General features: G+C 46.2%; 1 protein-coding gene across 1 annotated transcript in view; it reads left to right on the top strand.

Annotated features, from left to right (window-relative positions):
• TMEFF2 (transmembrane protein with EGF like and two follistatin like domains 2) overlaps positions 1-21,866 on the top strand; it is a 152,626-nt gene that overhangs the window by 74,606 nt on the left and 56,154 nt on the right. The window contains exon 5 of the mRNA XM_054380994.1: positions 15,674-15,770. Within this exon, the coding sequence (XP_054236969.1) occupies positions 15,674-15,770 (97 nt within the window). The remainder of the gene's footprint in view (positions 1-15,673; positions 15,771-21,866) is intronic.

The raw sequence follows: 21,866 nt of genomic DNA, 5'->3' as shown, positions 1-21,866 counted from the left end.
TTTATTTTCACAGTGCTGGAGCCCTGGACAGGCTCTGCAGAGAGGCTGTGGCATCCTTCTTCCCTGGAGAGATTCCAAACCCACCTGGACGCATTCCTGGGCAACGTGCTGTGGGTGGCCCTGCTTTAGCAGGGGTTTGGACTGGATGATCTCCAGAGGTCCATTCCAACCCCCACCATGGACAACAGGATGACCATGAGCCAGCAATGTGCCCTTGTGGCCAAGAAGGCCAGTGGCATCCTGGGGTGCATCAGAAGGGGTATGGTGAATACTTCAAGAGAGGGTCTCTTCCTGCTGTACTCTGCCCTGGTGAGGCCACATCTGGAATATTATGTTCAGTTCTGGGCCCCTCACTTCAAGAAGAACCTCAGGGAAATGCTTGGAAGAGTCCAGCACAGAGCCACAAAGATGCTGAAGGCAGTGGAACATCTGCTTTGTAAGGAAAGGCTGAAGAAGCTGGACCTCTCTAGCTTGGAGAAGAGGAGCCTGAGGGGTGACCTCATTGGTGTTTACCAAGATGTGAAGGGCAGTGTCAGGAGGATGGAGCCAGGCTCTGATCAGTGATGTCCAATGACAGGACAAGGGGCAGTGGGTGCAAGCTGGAGCAGAGGAGGTTCCAGGTGAACATAAGGGAAAACTTTTTGACTGTGAGGGTGCCAGAGCCCTGGAACAGGCTGCCCCGAGAAGCTGTGGAGTCTCCTGTGGAGAGAGGTAAAACTCACCTGGGCCATGCCACACCATTCTGTGATTGTGTGACGTATAACTGTAGGAATGTGAATACTAGAGCTGTTGGTGAGGAGACAGAATCAATATGGTGAGGAGGAAAAAAAATCCCGGAACCTCAGTGGTTGTGGAAATGCTCTTCCTCCCTTGGCAGCTTTCAATATCATTAGCTGTGATAGCAAAGCCTCTCAGCCAGCATGGTGAACCCTCACCCCATGAAGCACTTGTAATGGTTCCTCTGTGGTGGTGCACCACGGAGAGATGCTGTTTGCTAACTTGTTTCTATTGTTTTGAAATGACCTGTGCAGGCTGCAGATGGGACCTCTCTAGAGGAGCTCCATGCTTGATCATCCTCAGCATATTTAACTGGGACTTAGAGTGTCCACTTGAGTCTACTGACACAGTGGGTGAGGAAATGGAGAATTAATCTTCTATCACAATCCCTTCTGCAGAGAACTTTCCTAATTAAACATAGCAGAAAATTACTTTTAAGAGTAGCAAGAGGAAGGGAACAAAAAAGTCTTTCCTTTATTGTGGATGTGGGTGATATTAATTGAAAATTAATTAATACAAATCTTCTAACTGCATTTCATGTCCGTGGTGGTCTTCCTAAGGTGTCCCCAACAAGGACTTCCATTGGGAAAATAGAAGGTGTTACACCACATGCTACAGCACATTCTTCTGTTGTCCTAAAGCAAGTCCTTGTTGGTTCTGCTTCTCCTTGCTTTATTTCAGCTTTTCCTGTTTACCTGCCTTACCAAAACTGGGAAAATCCTTTGCTGATTGACTCTTTAGAATCATAGAACTGTTTGGGTTGGAAGGAACCTTCAAAGCTCACTATGCCAACCCCTCTGCAGTCAGCAGGAACATCTTGCACTAGATCAGGTTGCTCAGAGCCTTGTCCAGCCTGACCTGGAAGATCTCCAGGGATGGGGCCTCGAGTACCTCCTTGGGCAACCTGTTGCAGTGTTCCACCACCCTCGTGGTACATAATTTGTTCCTATCATACAATCTAAATCTGCTCTTCTCTGATTTCAAACCATTGTCCCTCATCCTATCACTGCAAGCCTTTGTAAACAGTCCCTCTGCAACCTTCTTGTAGCTCCCTTCAGGTACTGGAAGGCTGCTCTAAGGTCTCCCTGGAACCTTCTCTTCTGCAGGCGGAACAACCCCAGCTCCCTCAGCCTGTCCTCACAGAAGAGGTGTTCCAGCCCCTGATCATTTTTGTCACCCTTCTCTGGACCCACTCCGTCAGGTCCATGTCTCTCTTGTGTTGAGGGCTCCAGAGCTGGGCAGAGTACTGCAGGTGAGGTCTCACCAGAGCAGAGGGGCGGAATTGCCTCTTGCCATCTGCTGGCCATGTTGCTTTTGATGCAGCCCATGTTGCCATTGGCATTCTGGGCTGCAAGTGCGTGCCGTTGGCCCATGTCCAGCTTCTCATCCACCAGCACACCCAAGTCCTATTCTGCAGGGCTGCTCCCAATCTCATCATTCCCTGACCTAGGTGCAGGACCTTACCCTTTGCCTTATTGAACCTCGTGAGATTCTCCTCTGCCCACCTCTCCAGCCTGTCTGGGTCCCTCTGGGTGGCACCTCTTCTCAAAGATCTCCTCACAGTGTCAGTTGTCACACAGACTGAGAAGTCTCCATTTTCATATCCTGGTCTATTAGAGGCTAAGAGCAGAGATAACGAGAAACGAAACCTCCCCTTTTGAAGCATTTTTGGTTTCAGATGACAACTTGAAATGTATGACTTTATTTAGCAAGAAGAATCCTGAGTGGATGGCATGATGGGTAATGATATGTAAATGACCATTCATGCATGAAAATCAGGGCCACAGTTGAATGTATTAAGCAATGACTGATCTAATCATTATTTTGGATCCTGCATCTGAAGAGGGGGGATTGCAGACAGCAAGTGAGTTATGGATTTAAAGCAAACGTGTGTGTGTGTGTGTGGAATGCTGAGTGTTTTCAGCAGTTCTGCCTGGACTAGCCCAGTGTTCTGCTGTTTGGGCTTAACTAAGGTCAATATGTTGGGTTTATGCTTTTCACATTATCTCTGGCTCTGGCTTTGGCAGATCCTCCCTTCCCTTGTTTGTGCAGCATGCCACTGGAGTGCCAAGTTTGTAATGTTAGCTCCCTGTAATGCTTTTATCTACAGAGAGCTGCCTGCTGCTCCCGTCGGGGGAGAGTGCAGGGAAAGCCAGGAAAAAATTCATCATCCTGCGAGCCCTTTGTGGCTCTCATACATGCAGGACGCTGCAGGAAAAATAATGCCCCAGGGCAGGTGAGGGGGTGTCCTGCTGGAAAGCAGCTCCATGGAGAAGGACCTGGGAGTGCTGATGGACAATAGGTTCATCATAAGCCAGCAATGTTCCCTTGTGACCAACAGGGCCAGTGGGATCCTAAAGTGCATTCAGAAGAGTGTGGCCAGCAGGTCAAGGGAGGTTCTCCTCCTAATCTACTCTGTGCTGGTGAGGCCACATCTGGAGGAGGGAGTCCAGTGCTGGGCTCCCCCGTTCAAGAGAGACAGGGAACTGCTGGGCAGAGTCCAACGGAGAGAGGAGGGCCATGGCACTGGAGTGGCTGGTCGGGAAGGTGAGGGGCAGCACGCAAGCACCAAGGCCTTGTATGGCTGCTCCTTCATCCCCCAGCCTGCTTGTTGGCAATGCTTTCACTGTTGATGTTACAGACAGACAAGAGGGACCTTAAATGTGGACTTAACTGCAGTCAGGCGTTGGAACAGGCTGCCCGTGGAGGTGGTGGAGTCACTGTCACTGTTCAAAACTGTGTGCACATGGCACTTTAGGACATGATTTAATGGGCATGGTGGTGATAGTTTGAGGATTGGACTCGATCTCAGAGAGCTTTTCTAACTGAAACAATTCTATGAATCTGTGTTTCTCTGACTTTGTTGGAGTGCAGCTGCTATTCAGTCACCTCTGTAAATATTTGCAAGCTCCAGATGCTCTGCTCTGGCAACCTGGGTGGCCATCAGCAGGAAGGCTGTCTGAGGCTGACCCAGAGAAATGAGGAAGGTGTCCCAGTGTAACTCCCTTCTCTGCTTCCCAGCCAGGGCTTTGTGGCCACTCTGCTTTCAAAGCAGTGCTTTCATGAGCAGACCTGTGGTCAAGACTGGAATCAGGAAGGCGCTGTGGTATCAGTAGGTACTTCAGACAGATATGTTTGCTTGTCTCATTTTGTACGATGAACTTCTCAGAGAAAAAAAAATCCCTGTTGGAATTGAAGAAAAATAAGCTTCTATTGTACAATAGCTACATTAATGGATTCCTTCTATCAGAGGCAGAAAATAGCTATGTTACTAAATATAATTAATGCATCTCAGGTCTGTAGAACATTGTGCTAAATGTCCATGATACATTCTCTGTCCCCTTCGGCACTAGCATATGATCAATTCTGCTACTCTGTCCTTACCTAATTATTGCTGTCGCTAATGAAGGGAAGTAGAGAAAAACATGTCTTAGTAGGTTAATAAGCCATCCAGAAAATTATATTAGTGTGATCAATCCTTAATGATTATGGTTTCTCAGAATGCTGGATCACCTGGAAGGTGTTTTTTTGGAGGGGATGGGAGGGGAAGCACTTTGCAGCTGTTCTTTCAGGTATGCTCAGATGACTTTGGAAGAGAAAAGCACTCAAACTTTGGCTGCTCTTGCAAAGGTTGATTTACTTAGTGGAGATGCTTTATTCTATCACACAAGCATCTGGAAGGGCAGCAAGTAGGGGAGATTTTCTGCCTTGCTTCCTTCAACAAACATTTGTTGCATTGGCTCTCACCTGGGTTGATGGCATGTCTGTTCTGTGAGGATTTCCTACGATCTTGTGAGCTAACAGGCTCAAATCAACCTGAGCAGCTTCCCACTGGTGTTGCCCCCCTTCCTCTCTCCATGCTGAGACTCCTTCATTTGTACTCTGGTATCTGAAGGGGGCCTACGAGAAGGCTGCAGAGGGACTGTTTGTGCTTGCAGTGATAGGATGAGGGGCAGTGATTTGAAATTAGAGGAAATTTAGATTGGATGTTAGGAACATCCCAGGGAGGTAGTTCAGGCCCCGTCCTTGGAGGGGGTTCAGGTCAGGTTCACCAAGGCTGTCAGCAGCCTGATCTAGTGGAAGATGTCTCTGCTGACTGCAAGGAGGCTGGACTAGATGAGCTTTGGAGGTCCCTTCCAAGCCAAATCACTCTTATGATTCTGTCTGCTTTAGCATCTGTTTGGATTGCTTCCATTTGTTTGTTTTTTGTTTCTTTCAGTACCTAGTTATGCTCCCACTGTAGCACACTCAGGACAGGTTCATTTTGATGAAAGCTTTCTTTTAGAGCACCTTCAAGCTGTTAAAATGAATATCGGTGGAGAATGATCCTCAAACTTCAGACTACCTATTTATTTATTTAAAGATTTTCCCCAAATTAAACTGAATCACAGTCCTCCCTTTTAATTTGTTAATTACACTTCTGCAATGGTAATGCAATCAGTGGATATAGCTAAAGCATTTGTGTGTGGGAATCAATATTAATGAGAAAGAGCATATTTGGAAAGTGTGAGACCTATCAACTATTTGCTTTGCATCTGTCTGCTCCAAACTGGACCCCATCTGAGCAATGCAAAGAAGTGCAGTTGCAGGAGGAGTGTCCCTTCAGGTCATTCACTCCCTGTAGTCCCTTAAAGGTCTCTTCCAACCAAAATGATTCCAAGACTACACACTTTCACTGAATCATAGAATGGTGGGGGTTGGATGGGACCCCTGGAGATCATCTAGTCCAACCCCCCTGCTAAAACAGGCATGCCTACAGCAGGACACAAAGGAACACATCCATGTGGGTTGCGAAAGTCTCTAGAGAAGGAAATTCCACAACCTCTCTGTGCAGCCTGCTCCAGTGCTCCAGCACCCTCACAGCAAAGAAGTTTTCCCTTCTGTGAAAGTGAAGCCTCCTGTGTTCTAGGCTCTACCTGTTGCCCTGTCCTATCACTAGGCACCACTCCTTTTGGTCCTGTCCTTTTGTCCCCACCCTTTATCTATGGATCATCATTGAGAAGATCCCCTCAGTCTTTTCCAGGCTAAACAGCCCAAGGTCTTTCAGCCTCCCCATGTCAGAACGATGCTTCAGTCCCCTCAGCATCTTTGTGGCCTTCTGTTGGACTCTCTTCAGCAGTTCACTGTCCCTCTGGAACTGGGGAGCCCAGCACTGGACAGAATACTCCAAATGTGGTCACCAGGGAACAACAGAGGGAGAGGAGAACCTCCCTCAACCTGCTGGCCACACTCTTCTGAATGTACCCCAGAATACCGTTGGCTGCCTTGGCTACAAGGGCATGTTGCTGTCTCATAGTGAACTTGTCATCTACCAGAACTTTGAGGTCTTTGTGGAGGTTGTCCAGCAGATCAATCCATTTCCATACTCAGGGGAAGATGCAGAGCAGGATGCACTCACTGCCTTTTGGGGCAGCACAGCCCTCAGAGAGCTGGACCTCAGCAGCTGCAGCACCTTGGCCAAAGCAGAAAGTCAGGACTTGCACAGCCTGCCTGTCCTGAATGACTTTGCAGCTGACGGAACTCTGAGCAAGCTCATAAAGGTTAATCATGACTAAGTGAGAATGAAAGCTGGCATTTTCCTGCTGGGCTTCCAATTCTCTGTGTATGCAGTGTATTGAAGATAAGTGAGATTAAATGTTTAAACCTTTCCTGCCATATGGTTCCTCCTATACCATAAACACATATGTACACTCATACTCAGAAGGGCGACATCATCCCAGTGTGAATGGATTCAGATCCACATTTCTGTTCCTATCAAGGATGAGTTTCAAGTATCACACTCAACCTGTTTGTGCTGTTAGTGGAGGTCTGGGAGGTTATTCCCCGCACAGTCACCTAAATTTTAGGTGACAGCACAAAAGCAGATGCCCAGTTTATCCACAGAGCTGGCCCCTGAAGGCTTCTTCTCCTAAATCTTTGCTACCCTTCCAGGAGTGGCTGTGCTGCTCATGAACTCCTTTGCCCTTAGGTTAGGCTGTCAGCATTGCTGCCAGTATTTGTCATGGACACAACAATTCCACTGCACAAACCATAAACCAAGGCAAACAAGAAGCCAATAATGGTGCTACTCAGGCAAGGCCTCAGCCTGCCCACTAATGATGGAAATGAAAAGGAAAAAAAACGTTTCAACTGACTTGTTTCCCATTTGTCCCAAAAGGTCATCTTATTTCTGACCATTTTCTTGCAATTAACTGACACAGTGTGTTTTGGTGTTTGTTGGAGAATAGAATCATAGTCAGAGAATCATTTTGGTTGGAAGAGACCTTTAAGATTATCAAGTCCAACCATTAACCCAGCACTGCCAGGTCACCACTAAACCATGTCCCTCAGCACCACATCTACACAGCTTTTAAAACCCTCCAGGGATGGGGGCTCCATAGGCTCAAGCCTATTCCAGGGCTTGACAGCCCTTTCAGGGAAGAAATTGTTCCTCATATCCAACCTAAACCTCCCCTGGTGCAACTTGAGGCCATTTCCTCTTACCCTATCACTTGTTAGCTGAGAGAAGAGACCAACACCCACCTGGCTCCAACCTCCTTTCAGGGAGTTGTAGAGAGCAATGAGATCTCCCCTCAGCCTGCAGGCTGAACAAGCCCAAGTCCCTCAGCTGCTCCCCAGAAGACAATTTTTTTTTAATGGATATCCTTACTTACAGAGAAAGGACCAAAGGCAGGGATGAGCCCTGGTTGTACAAGTTTAGAGGATCAGCTCAGTGATGACAATTGCAGATCAGAAAATGCTACTAGGGAGATATTAAATTCTTCTGGGGCAAGAGCCACGAAGGGGACTTGGGGATCACCCTTTGCATACAAGCTGACCACTGAGGCAGTGGAGGAAGAGTTAGATGCAGAGCACCCAACCACAAAGGTGCACCTCGGATGATCATGGGCTCTGACTACCCATCCTGGCACCTGACTGAGCTGCCTTATTCTGAGAATGAGCATGAGCTTCTGAGCTCCAGGGCAGCTCCATCTCTCACTTAGAATCACAGAACATTGGGGGTCTGAAGGCACCTCAAAAGATCATCCAGTCCAACCTTCCTGGCAGAGCACTTCAGTGTGAGTAACCTGCATTAGCACTGTAGAAATAAACAGAAAGAATGCAACATGGAAGAAAAGCAGCGTGGGAGAAGAACACTTCTCCTCTCATTACCTTCAGTGAAAGGTAGACCAGAGTCATTCTTACAGTAGAGCTGCTTTACACCACCTGATATGTAAATGGGACATAAAGGAAATTGGACTTCCACTGACTCCCACACTCTCATTGCTGGAGTGATTTACAGAAGCCTTGGTGTAAATCAGAACCAGGTCCGGTGTCTGCAGTCCCTGTTTTAGGATTTAAACCCGGTCATTTCCCAGGATAATTGTGGTGCAGTCAAGACTAAGAGCAGCTTCCTAAAATTGGTTAATACCCAGATTTTTGGGCTTCTTCAGTGGCTTAAATGGAGTGGCATATTATCTCCTCTATAGTCTGCCTAAAAGATAAATTTGATGTCTGCGAGCAAAGACATGAAATTGCTATAGGCTTCCTCTCTTATAGCCTGCCATCTATTTGATTTATGTGCTAAGTGATCTCAGATGACCCTCCAAGGCACTGAACCATTAGAGAGTTATGTTGCATGGCGATAAGAAATCTTCAGAGATACCTAAATCTTCTTTTACCACTGGGAGTTTCATCTGTTCTGGAATAAAGAACATTTTTATGTATGATGTTGCTATCTTGCTAGCCATACTAATATTCAAAAGGATACACAGACTTAAATCAATAGCAAAGTGACAAAGACCTTAAAACTGAAGTAGTCACCAAGTAGAAGGCAGACAGCTTTTTTAGGTTTTATCTTTGTCCCTTTCATTCCACTTCTAGAAAGATAAGGAGCTGTAAGGGTTCACATCAGCTCTTCTGTTAGTCTTTCCACCACATAGGAAGCTGGGAAAAGCACCTTTTCAGTGTGGAAAGTCACATCACCCATGCAGGACTTCCTTACTTTAGGTTTGTGAAATCACGAGTTGGACCCTTCCTTACCTTTTTCACCGAGTTTCTCTGAATTTAATGATCCAGGTTTCTCTCTGCCTAGAACAAATAAAAATGCTTAGGACCTCAGGTGGGATGTTAATTCTAAACAGGGGTCAGGGAAAGCATAGGCAGGCAATTTCTGTGGTTTATATCGAACTGCAGCACCTTTGCCTGCACAGGAGGCCCCTGCTGACTCATACTCATCTAACTGAACCTGTATGTGATGCAGTATTTGCTTGATAGAACTTGCTGTAAGCACGATGCTGTGGCATGTATGGAGTCCATGTGGCCTATCCTTCAAGTTGCTCTGGTCTTTGGTGCTTCAAGCATAAGGTAGCCTGCAGCTCCTGTCTCAGACAGTGTGGGATGCAGCTTCTGCCCAGATGTGAAAGAGGAAGAGGAAGGACCTGAATCAGTCCCTGCTTTTCAGCAGAGCCTGAAGAGGCTGGAGGTCTTTGGAGGCCTGCAGAGAGAGACTGCAGAAGGGAGGAAGGGGGTTTCAAGCCTGGCATTATCCCTCCATGTCTGGTACGTAGGGCCTGCAGGCGGCAGGCAGCTCATGCTTGACTCTTCTCCTTTTTGATGGCCGTTCTTATTGCAATAAGAAAAGTGTTGTCACAGAATGCATTGGGTTGGAAGGGACCTTCAAATGGTCATCTTGTCCAGCCCCCCTACAGTGACCAGAGTCACCTCCAACTAGATCAGGTTGGATCTAAAAGCCTGACCATGAATGTCTTCAGGAATGGATCCTCAACCACATCTCTCGGCACTCTGTTCCAGTGTCTTACCACCCTCATAGTAAAGAACTACCACCTGATGTCCAACCTAAATCTGCCCTGTTCCAGTTTCAGACCATTGCCCCTCATCCCATCACTACTAGCCATTGTTAAAAGGCCCTCCCCAGCTTTCTTGTAGCCTCTTTCAGGTAATGGAAGGTTGCTCTAAGGTCTCCCTGGAGCCTTCTCTTCTCCCCAACTCTCTCAGCCTGTCCCCATAGGGGAGGTTCTCTAGCCCTTTGCTCATCTTCATGGCCTTCCTCTGGACCCAGCAGGTCCATGTTCTTCCTATGTTGAGCACTCCAGAGCTGGACACAGCACTCCAGCTTGGGCTCTTCCCTGCACTGCAGCTTCCCATCTTCTTTGTTATAGCTCCAGAGTTTAGTGATCCATGTGGCCAGGCAAATCAGCCTGGGGGAGGAATTTCACAGCATCTATTTCTGTTTCTCCTTGAACCTGAAGAATCTTCTGGTCCTTTCAATTAAGACTACAGTCATCTCCTTCCAACCCCTCCAATACCAACCAGCCTTGGTTGGTGACCCGTCACATTGCATCCACCCAGCTGTGGGCGAATCCACTTGGTTGTTTTGTTTGTGGCTGTTGGGTGTATTCAGCTACAGGAGAACAGGGACTGCTGCCACAAAAGCTTTGGCAGCATCTCGGGCATGTTTTTACAACAGGCTGTGTCTATTCCTTGAAAATCCTCTTGCAAGGAAGTGATTTCTATTTAAAATTAAATTAATGCAAGGCAGAGATGAATAGTCCCCACGTGAGATTGGACTCTTTTTTGCTCAAAGCTGTTTATGAGGGGAAGCTCTTGGCAAAATTAAATGAGCCTCCCCTTCCTCAAGCTTGCAAATGCTGTCGATGCTGGTCATTGTACACCTCCATCAGTCTGTGGTGTTGGCATCCCACAGGCACCAGGAAAGCATTAGATTTTGGAGGGGGACCACAGATGGGTGCAATGATCACAGCTGTTTGGTGTCTGCATTCAGGAAGCTCACAATAGGGTTTTATTCAATGAGCCATTCCTCTGGAAATGCCTTCAGAGATATTTTCTGGGAGAAACTGGCCTCGACTAATGGCATTTAATTTTTTATCAAAGACACTGTGGGAACAGCAGGGATGTGCATGAGACAGAAACAAGCAAATGGTGTTTATTCAGAATAAATAAACTTTGAGTAAGGATTGAATCCAGTCTCTCCTGTACAAACACAGGCAAGTCCCTGAGGAGGTCATGTCCTAACTTCAGAGCTGGGTGCACTTGGAGACCTCCAGTTATGGATCCATAGAATCCCAGCATGGTGAGAGTTGGAAGGAACCTCTGGAGATCATCTACTCCACCCCCCCCTGCTAAAGCAGATACATCTAGATCAGGTTGTACATGAACATGTCCAGAGAGATTGGGGATCTCTCCAGGGAAGGAGAATCCACAACCTCTCTGAGTAGCATGCTCCAGGGTTCAGACACCCTCACACCAAAGGAGTTTCTCCTTAAGCTCAAGCAAGACCTCCTCTGTTCTAGTTTGTACCTGTTACCCCTTGTTCTATCACTGGGCAACACTGAAAAGAGCCCAGCCCCATCCTCATGTTCTCTACTCTTTGGATACTGATCAGCACTGATCAGATCCTCTCTGGCTGCTCTTCTTCAGGTCTCTCAGCCTCTCCCCGTCAGAGAGATGCTCCAATTGTTGGAAAAAGGGCTGTCAAGCCTTGGAACTGGCTGCTCAGGAAAGTGATTGAATCATCATCCCTGTTGGTATTTTAAACACCTGCAAACACGTTGCTGAGGACATGGTTTAGCAGCAGATTTGTTAGTATTGGGTTGGAGAGGAAAGGACAAATAAAGATGGAACTACAGAGAGTGGCAGCACTCTTCTGAGACAGTTTTCTTGCACAAAATAAACTGTATCCAGGGCAGAACTGGAGCCTTCATCACCAGGTGGGGATGAGTTCAACCCAGCACAAGAGTAAGCTATTTCAGAAGTTTTTTTTTTTTTTCTGTTTGACATAAACTCAGTATTCCACAGGGCTGAAAATCCATGTATTAGCCCTACAAAGATGATCAGTTAAAAAAAGATAAAAAACAATTTGATAGCTTCTGGTATTTATTTTATTCACAAGCTTTTTCTGCACAGCCCTAAAGCTTAGACATCTCTACCAGAACAAATACACCTGGAAACTGAGATCTTTACACCTTCAGATAATCCACCAGCTGTGATTTTAAGAAAAAATAAAACCTGCAAGTCGGGGTATAAATATAAGAGCTGGAAATGACTACAAGTTCTGTCTGACTAGCATCAAAACAGTGCCAGGCTACATCTACATGGTCTTTAGCATGAAGATAATAGCTCATTTTATCAGTAGTCTGAGCTGGCTTTCTGCCCCAAAACCCTGTTAGGTGTTTGCATCATGCTGAGCTCATCCCCTTAACCTGTAACATTGAGAGGCTGGAGCATGCCCAGAGAAGGGCAACAAAGCTGGTGAAGGGTCTGATGAGGAGCAGCTGAGGGAGCTGGGGTTGTTAAGCCTGGAGAAAAGCAGGTTGAGGGGAGACCTCATTGCTTTCTACATTTCTCTCCCTGAAAGGAGGTTGGAGTGAGGTAGGTGTCCATCTCTTCTTCAGTATCAGGTGATAGAATGAGAGGAAATGGCCTCAAGTGACACCAGGTTTGGGTTGGACACTTGGAAAAATTTCTTTGCTGTGAGGATGGTCAGGTATAAGAAAAGGCTTCCCAGGGAGGTGGTGGAGTCACCATCCCTAGAGGTGTTCAAGAAACACATGGACATGTCACTTTGGGACGTGATTTAGTGGGCTTGGTGGTGTTAGGTCAACATCCAGAGATGATGATGTGCATTTGTTACACCAGCTAACCTACTAGCTATCAACTCCTAATAGAGCATGAGTCTGAGAAGCTGTGTGGATAAATCCATAGCTTGATTTGTTGGGGTTGTAGGACCTACAGAAGACTCTTAACTCCAAGACAATTAGTTGTAAAGACAGAGAGATCTGTGTCAGGGGGGCAGTTTGGCACTTTTATTTTTCTCCTGATGTTATAGGACATAAGCACAGAGTCAAACCTATCTACTGATGATACTTTTAGCTGTTTTTTTCAGCTATGGAAGTAAAGTAAAATGTCTCCAAAATGGTTTCTTTCATGTGGGGCTTGAGATATTCCTGAAATCTTGACCATCGGATTTGAATGTAGTGAGAACACGAGGAAAGGACCAAATGATTAAAACAGGAGCTGTGGTGGTTTCCACTGCCCATTGACTCTGTAAATTGAGTGTAGTACCTTCCCAGCTAAACAATTCATATTGCTTAGGAGATTGAGAGAGTCTCTGAGGTGACTTTCAGATAATGTTAGTGACCTTCTGACCTATGCTAGCACATTTCCTTGACCTCTGGAAGTTGCTAATTGTGCTAATACAAACAGGAACTTGCAGCTTAAAGTTTCTCAGTTGTGTGACTAAGGAGTGGGCTTCAGCCATTACCAACTCTGGAGCCCTGCTTCATTCCTACAGGGTCTTGGTATTAAATACCATTGCTAACATGAGAACTATGTAATGTGCATGAGAAAAAGAGAAATACCCTTTTTGTATAAGTAAAAGAGGACTCTATAAACTAGGTTATTCTTGATAACCTTTTTTTTTCAGTTGAGGCACGAAAGCAATAGCAAATCAGCAAGTGCAGCAACAGGGAAAAAAAGAGGAAAGAAAGTCCTCTTAGACAATGAGTTCCAGCCCCCCTGCCAAAGCAGGGTCACCTAGATGTAGGACTTGTCCTTGTTGAACTTCATGAGGTTTGCCTTTGCCCAGCTCTCCAGCCTGACTGAATCTCAATGCCCAGATTATCAGAGCACAGCATGGGGGAAGCAAGCCCTTGTGTGTGTCAGTCTGGGGCCTGGGTGCCCAATGTGTATGTTTGTGGAGGGAGACAAAAGGCACCTTAGGGATGTGTGAAGAATAATATTATCTCTGGTTACTGACAACAGAAAGAGAGAGAGAGGGAGGGGAGTAAACAGCTGTCTTTTTGAATCCAGACTGCTGCATGCTTGGACATTTAATGACAGCATGCACACTGAATGCTGGAGCAGTGCTGGAGCATAGCTTCTTCAGGGAAAGAAGAAGGCATTAACTATTATTTTCCAGTAGAAATAAGGAACTGCTTTGTGTCTGAGTCTGGATGGTCCTCTTTTAACCAGTTGCTTCTCTTCAGCATGCTCAAGCTTTCAAATGCCTTCCTTTGGTGACTGACATAGATGTTTTACTCATCTTGTGATGTGGAGCCATATGAAGTCCTTGGTCAGACCACACTTAACTGGGCAGTTATAAATAGAAACATTACAGGGAGGAAAATAAAATAGGGCATATGTTTTTAATTAACAGGAAATGTAAGGGAAGTGATTTGCAGAATAACAAATAAATGACAGCTGTTTTCCACAAAAGAGCTTCTCACCCTTCTGAACTGGAGCAATTGTCATATTCCTGAGAGGTGAGGAGTGCTTGGCTGGCCTGAGAAGGCTTCTGCCCATAGGTTATAGAATGGTTTAGGTTAGAAGGGACCTTTAAAGCTCATTCAGTCCAACCCTCCCACACTCCCCCTCACCTCCCACTGGTCAACAGGGACATCTGCCACTAGAGCAGGTGGCTCAGAGCCACAACCAACCTGACCTGGAATGTCTCCAGGGATGGCGCTTCTACCACTTCTCTGGGCAATCTGGGCCGGGGTCTCACCACCCTCACTGTAAAAATTCCTTCCTTTTCCTCTGCTAGTTTAAACCATCACCTCTTGTCCTGTAACAGCAGGCCCTGCTCAAATGTCAGTATTTTTTCACAGTCCTCTTACACCTGTATTTTTACTTTTCCTTCAGTCCCTTCATGTTTTTTACTGGAGAGCCAGGTGCAAACCTCACACAACTGTGGGCACGGGTGTTGAGGTTCCTGGGTTTCAAATGTAAGCTATGCTGGAGATTGTCCCCTCCTCTGGACAACACTAAATCCTTCCTGCTGAAGATAATTAGTCCTTGGAGCTCATGGCTGTACCTCTGAAGAGAAAAATGTTTTGCCTTTGAAACAGGCAAGATTGCACCACACAGCAGCTAATTCCAAAGATTTTCCAGGAAAACACCCCCAGGGTCCATCCAAAGGCTTTCACTGGTGAAGGACACAAGGCAGCATGTGATGCTGTTAATACTCAGCATGTGATGCTGTTAATACTCTGCCATTAAGGGCCGCATTAAGAAGAGTCTGATTAGCAAGTTGAGGAAGGTTCTTCGCCACCTCTGCTCTGCCCTAATCAGGGAACATTTGGATGGGAGCATCCAGTTCTGGACTCCCCAGTTGTAGAGAGACAGGGAACTACTGAAGAGAGTCCAACAGAGAGCCACAAAGATACTGAGGGGCCTGGAGCATCTCTGAGAAAGAGAGGCTGAGACCTGGGTCTGCTTAGCCTAGGGAAGACTTGAGAGGGGATCTTATCAATGCTGATCGACATCTAAAGGTCACGAGGATGGGGCTGGGCTGTTTTCAGTGGTGTTCAGTGACAAGACAACAGGCAGTGGACACAAACTGGAACCCAGGAGGTTTCACTTGAACTTAAGGAGAAAATTCTTTGGTGCATGGGTGCTGGCGCCCTGGAGCAGGTTGCCAGAGAGGTTCTGGAGGGTCCCTCTCTGGAGAGATTCCAGACCCACCTGGACATTGTGATCCTTTGCATCCTGATCTAGGTGAACCTGCTTTAGCAGAAGGGTTGGACTGGACGATCTCCAGAGATCCCTTCCAACCCCTTCCACTTCGATTCTGTCCTTTTTTTCCCTGTGAACAAAGCAGTGAGGCTTGGTGATGACACGGTCTTCCCAGACTGCAGCTTGAAGGGATCATTGTTAAAGGTCTTTCCCCATTTTCTCTTTTAACTCTAGAAGACAGGGAATTTACCACAGACCAACACAGAAATCTCCCTGTTGGCCTCATGCAGAATGCTGTCAGTTGGCCAAGCAGTGCCTCTGTGAGTGGTGCATGAAGCTGAGGTGACAAATGGATTTTTCTGGAGAGAAAAGTGCTTGGCTGTCCATACTAATGTGTATTCTTCTCCTTTCCATCAAACAGTCAATGAAGGCTCAGGTGAAACCAGTCAAAAAGAGACATCGACCTGTGACATTTGCCAGTTTGGGGCGGAGTGCGACGAAGACGCAGAGGATGTTTGGTACGGTAATTTGCTCTCCTCTGTCAGTGAATGTTGTATTATTTAAAGGTCCTGTGCTTTAGAAATCATCACAAAGATGAGCTAATCCATTTTCTGTGCCCAGGGTTTCATTGCGGAGTGATTGAGGTGATTGTTACTCTGAAAAAAGAAGTCTGGTTTATGAGGGACTTGGACCGGCTTGAGAGGCAGGCCCATGCCAACATCAAGGCCAAGTGCAAGGTCCTACACCTGGGTCAGGGCAATCCCAAGCACGAATCCAGGCTGGGTGGGGAGTGGCTCGATAGCAGTCTAGAGGAGAAGGACTTGGGGGTGTCAGTTGATGACAAACTCACCATGAGCCATCAATGATCATTGGCAGTCCAGAAGGCAGCTGTGTGCTGGGCTGCATCCAAAGCAGAGAGAGCAGCAGGACAGGGAGGGGATTCTGCCCCTCTGCTCTGCTGAGACCCCACCTGGAGCACTGCATCCAGTTCTGATCCCAGCACAAGAGGGACGTGGAACTGCTGGAGTGGGTCAAGATGATCAGAGGTCTGAAGAACCTCCCCTCTGGTGACAGGCTGAGAGAGTTGAGGCTGCTCAGCCTGGAGAAAAGAAGGTTCAATAAACACCTTAGACCAGCCTTCCACTAGCAGAAGGATGCTACAAGAAGGCCAGGAAGGGACTTTTTACAAGGGCTTGTAGTGATAGGACATGGGACAATGGCTTTGAGTTGGAAGAGGGCAGATTTAGACTGGAGATTAGGAAGAAACTCTATAGAGTGAGGGTGGTGAGACACTGGAACAGATTGCCCAGGGAGGCTGTGGATACCCCTTCCCTTGAGGTGTTCAAGGCCAGGCTGGATGATGCCTTGAGCAAGCTGCTCTAGTGGGAGGTGTCCCAGCCCATGGTGGGGAAACTGGAACTAGATGATATTTAAGGTCCTTTCCAACCAAAACCATTCCCTTTATCTGTGAATCTGTGATTTTGGAACATGCACAGTTTAGGCAAAGTCTAGAAGCAGAGTTACCTGTTTTGTTGCTGTTATGACTTTTGTTATTCCATTTGGGGGTTTACAGCTTTATATTTGGGTAAAAATAGAACCTGGGAAAAATAACTGGCCTAAAGGGTTTTTTTTGTTTTAAAAAATACCATTAATATTATCATCATGTTAATTCATGTGTGGCATTGGAAATGCTGGGAAGCTGTCTTGTTTATTCCTCACTGCTCGAGTCAAAGATCCAACCCTCAGAATGTTTGAAATAATGAGAATTTTAAATGTTTTCTCAATGGAAATTGTCTTGATCTTTATTTTTTAAAAGGAGGTTACCAAAATATTCTTTTTTTTTTTATTTTAAGCCTTAACCACATAAACCTAAGGGAAGTCATTCTTGGACTTTTCCAACTGAAATGATTCTATGATTCTATCTACTCAGAATTATTTTTTAATTATTACTATTCTTCATTTTGCCTCAAAACTGTGCAAACGTATCTTAAGTAAACTTAGAACTAATCATTTAATTGTGATTTTGGAACAGTTGATATATAGAAAAGCCACTACTCACAGAGCTGTGAATGCCAAGCCTCATCTTTCTGTCTAAGTAATTAATACAAGTGTAGAAAGACAACAAAGTAATTACGCAAATGATGGAGCTGGTGTCTGGGTGATTCTTCTGAAGATGCGGACTGGTGGTGTCTAAAGTGTGGATATAAAGACTCAGCAGTGAGGTGTCAATGAAGCAGTATTGCCCCAAGTCTTGGCGGGGCATTGGACAGGTGGAATGGAGGCAATGAATCATAGAATCAAGGTTGGAAAAGGCCTCTGAGATCATCTAGTCCAGCCATCAACCCAACACCACCATGGCTACTACACCATGTCCCCAGGTGCCATGTCCACACATTTCGTGAACACCTCCAGCGACAGTGGCTCTGCCACCTCCCTGGGCAGCCTGTTCCAATGCCTGACCATTCTTGCAGTAATGAATGGTGAACATGATAATTGGTCCAAGTGTTGGGCAGCTGACCTCATCATAGAATCATTTAGGTTGGAAAAGACCTTCAAGATCATCCAAGCATTAACCCTGCTCTACCAAGTCCACCACTAAGCCATATCCCCAATCACCAAATCTACACAGCTTTTAAACACCTTCAGGTACAGTGACTCTGCCACTGCCCTGGGCAGCCTGTTCCAATGCCTGACAGCCCTTTCAGTGAAAAAAATTTTCCTAATGTCTAGCCCAAACCTGCCCTGGTACAGCTTGAGACCATTCCTTCTTCTTCTATCACTAGTTACTTGGGAGAGGAAAGCAAGGCATCCATGCACTGTTGTCCAGGCATGAACTGATGAACTTCTCTGCTCTCCAGTGAAGAAGCTTAGGAATATGGTCATGGTCGTTTGTTTGTGGTCGGTTTGGTTTTGTCTCGCCAGGCTTTTAATAACCTGTGGTCCTCATCTTTGAACAACATGATGTAGACCAACCACATAGGCCTTGCTCTGGCTCCAGTCATCACAAGAAATTGACATGTTGAAAAACAGGAGCAAGATGCATCATGGTTATAGGCTTGCAGTAATGTAACGAGATTTGTGTGGAAGAAATTGCTTCATTTGGACTTTGCTGAAGAAAATTACCCTGGGTGTCAGGACTTCCGTTGTCTCCTTGACCGGTTGTCCTTGAGAGTTTTGGTCGTGCAGTGTAGAAGCAAAGCTGTGGTAAAATTAATATATCAAAATTCACAGTCTAGTGCTCATGTTTTTATAATTAAGTGCACTTCCAAATTGGAAGGCAGGAGAAGAGAGGGGCAAGGAATAAAATTAGCTGCAAGATAACATTATTAATCATAAGCACCGAGCAGCACTGTTTGGTTGGGTGTTTTTTTTCATTCCAGAAACAGCCTGGTAAAATTGCCTGCTCCCACTTAGCCCAGCGATGCTCCCACTGCAGCCTTTCACTCTCTCCTCCCTCCCCTTTGAAACAACTTGGCTCGTAGGTAGCAGCCTCATGACTGCAGGAGCTGAAGTCCTCAAGCTTTATTGACAGGCGGTCTTGCTGCAGGGGAAGATGCTTCTCAGGGAGGGAAACAGGGAAGGGCATTTATTGGGAAGAGGCTAGCAGACAAGCTGCTGAAAGGCAGGAAAGCAGATTTCCAACCAGAAGCACAAAGACCATGGAAAGCTTGTTAAAGGTCTGCTTTGAAGTAAACAACTTCATGTGCCGGAACAGAGCCTTGTTTCGCCATCCCTGCCCCCCGATTAGTCTTGGATAAGCATCTTTCTGAAAAATGAGCCTTCTGGGTGTCAGCTCTTTGTTGTTCTTATTGCTGGAATAAAAGCAGGTTGTGTAGGGGGGGACCTACCGTCTTTCAAATGTACATTAATTGAATCTCCATGTTTGGCACCAGGCAGGCATATTCTCCCACTCCCCCTGCCAGGATCTGGTGTGCAGGAAATGTCCTTAAATGAAGTGGGAAAAGCAATGTCAGTTTATTATTTGGTTGCTTGTTTTACATGGATCACATTGCAGGTATAAGGAGGGCTCCTTGATCTACCTCAGTTTATTATTTGGTTGCTGGTTTTACATGGATCACATTCCAGATACCAGGAGGTTTCCTTTATCTGCCTCACCTGACTGATGAGGGCTATAAAACCCAAATAGGGTCAGTGGGTCCCAGCGGCCCTGGGACCTGTTGTTACAGGGTGATAAGCCCAGCACTGCCAGCCTCTCCCATCAATCAGAAGCAGTTTGAGGGCGCAGGGTCAGCACCTGACTCATTCCAGATAGGAGGGATGCAAGCTGGTAGCAAAGCCAGCCCACAGAGAGCTGGAGATAGAAGGCTGGCTGTTTGCCTGATCTTTCTGGGGTGCCAGAGTGGATCAGAGAAGAGAGCACAGGTGTGATGGCAGATGTGGTTGGGCTGCCAATGATTTCAAGTGACAATTAACATTATTCTGCATTGCCACAGTCTGTTATTTTGCAGTCCCTTGTCTCTGGTTTAACTCTTTCTGGGTTTTGGTTGTTTGTTTTTTTTTTTCCCTTGGCTATTCATTGCTAGTTGTCACTCAGCTAAATTGTGTTGTACCACACCACCATTATTTTTAAATCTTGTTTGCATAAAACCACTCTGTGAATGGTTAGGCTCCTCAGGTTTTGAGAGAGGGTTTGTCACATAGAAGGCCACTTGGAGGGGTAAGGGATGTGTTTGTGAACATTTTCTGGAAGGCAGGAAGAGAAGGCAGTAAAGAACCCAGAGTAATGACAGGTTTTCTGCAGTGTGGTGAAGCACACATGTGTAATTATCCTGTTCTGCAGCCTTAATATCACGACAGTGAATGCAGTCTAGCATTCCATTAGTGAATCTTTTTCTGTAAGTTAAAAACAAAGAGTGTTCAGTGGAAAGTCTTTAACATCTTGTTACCTTAATGCATGAAAGCCTCTTGTCACTAAGAGGATCGAGTATTACTGGCATTATTCCCACCTTTAATGCATTTTGCACCAACAGGCTTCATGAATATTTAAAGCAGGGCAGTGGCTGTGCTCTTTAGCACTGGATTGCAATCTATTGGTAAATCAGACATTTGGTGTTGCTTACTTTGGGTTTTATTTCTGAGCTAGCTAGGGAATGATTGATTTTGTAAGACAGGGCTACTCCACGTCACACCCCAAGAGATACGCTTCAAAGGAAACGCAGAAGGGGAAGCGTAACGCTCTGAACCACAGAGGATGCTTAAGAGCTTCCACAAAGCGTCTAGGAAACACTCACTGCGTATACATAGTGCTCACCAAACGCAGTGCCTGCTCCTCTGCTGAAGTGGCTCAGTGTCCATGCATAACCATGTCAGAAACCTGCATTCCAGTATTAACCTTCCTCCTTAAGGACCACTGAGGAAATAAGAACACTCTGTATTGGGCCAGCCAGTACAGAATCATAGAATCATAGAATTGTTTTGGTTACGAAAGACCTCTGAGATCATCAAGTCCAACCACTGTCATTAAACCATGTCTCAAAGTGCCATATCTATATGTTTTGTGAACACGTCTTGGGATAGTGACTCTACCACCTCCCTGGGCAGCCTCTTCCAATCCCTGACCACCTATTTGGAAAGAAATTGTTCCTAATGCCCAATCCTAAACCTCCCCTGGCACAATTTCAGACCGTTTCCTCTCATATCGCCTGATACTAGGGAGAAGAGACCAACCCCCATCTCACTCCAGCCTCCTTTCAGAGAGTTGTAGAGCACAAGAATGTGTCTCCTCAGCCTCCTCTTTTGTAAATAAATGTCCACAGTGGAAGGAGATAAATAGGAAAAACCCTTCTGTTGAATTTCCTATTGGAAATCACCAAGAAGGGAAGACAAAGGTATTTTCTTAAAACAAGATAAAGCCTGCCAAGCTGTGACATGTGGAGTTAATCAAAACCACAGTGATGAGCTGTGGTTAAATATGCCTGCTTTTCCCTTGCCTTTCAATATCAGCAGTCTCCAAGAGCAGCATTGCCCTCAGTGAGATGCAGTTTGCTAGTTGCAAGACAGACCTGCAGAGATGTGCTCAGAAGAGAATGCTTTCCATGTCCAAGGAGGTGAGGAGGCCATCTCTGCAGGTGGCTCCTCTGCTTTCCCTTTCCTCCCTCCTGGAGGTTGCAGGTGGAAGAGAGAAGCAGCAGCATTCCTGGCAGGAGATGCCTGAGCTTGAATGGACCACTTAGGGCTTTGCACCAATGATACAAGGAGCATAAATACCCCTGCTGCTTCCTACCACTTGGTCCTTCACACTCCAAGGACACTGTGTCCCTAATGACCCAAAGCTTGGAGGAAGACATCCAGGCCTGAATGGTGAGAGGGTAGGTCAGCGGGTGAAGGAAGGATCACTGATCTCGGGTGTGGAGCTGGGTGAAGCTGGTGACTTTCCACCATAATTGCAGCAGGCCCCTTTTGCCCTGTGCTTCTCTTTGCAGGGCTGGGACAAGAAACTCCACTTAACCCACAGCAGACAGAGATACACAGAACATATTAAGAAGAGGAAGTGTTTCAGTCCTTTTGTTTCATGTTTACTGCTAATCACTGCTGGAGATAGTTTGGGTAAATGCTCCTCTGCTCTGCAAGGCATGAGGATGGAGCAGCTGCAT

Source organism: Indicator indicator, chromosome 5 (assembly GCF_027791375.1).
Source record: "Indicator indicator isolate 239-I01 chromosome 5, UM_Iind_1.1, whole genome shotgun sequence".
In the NCBI taxonomy this organism is placed as follows: Eukaryota; Metazoa; Chordata; class Aves; order Piciformes; family Indicatoridae; genus Indicator; species Indicator indicator.
The sequence above is the reverse complement of the archived record's forward strand: the minus strand, read 5'-3'. Positions and strand labels throughout refer to the sequence as shown.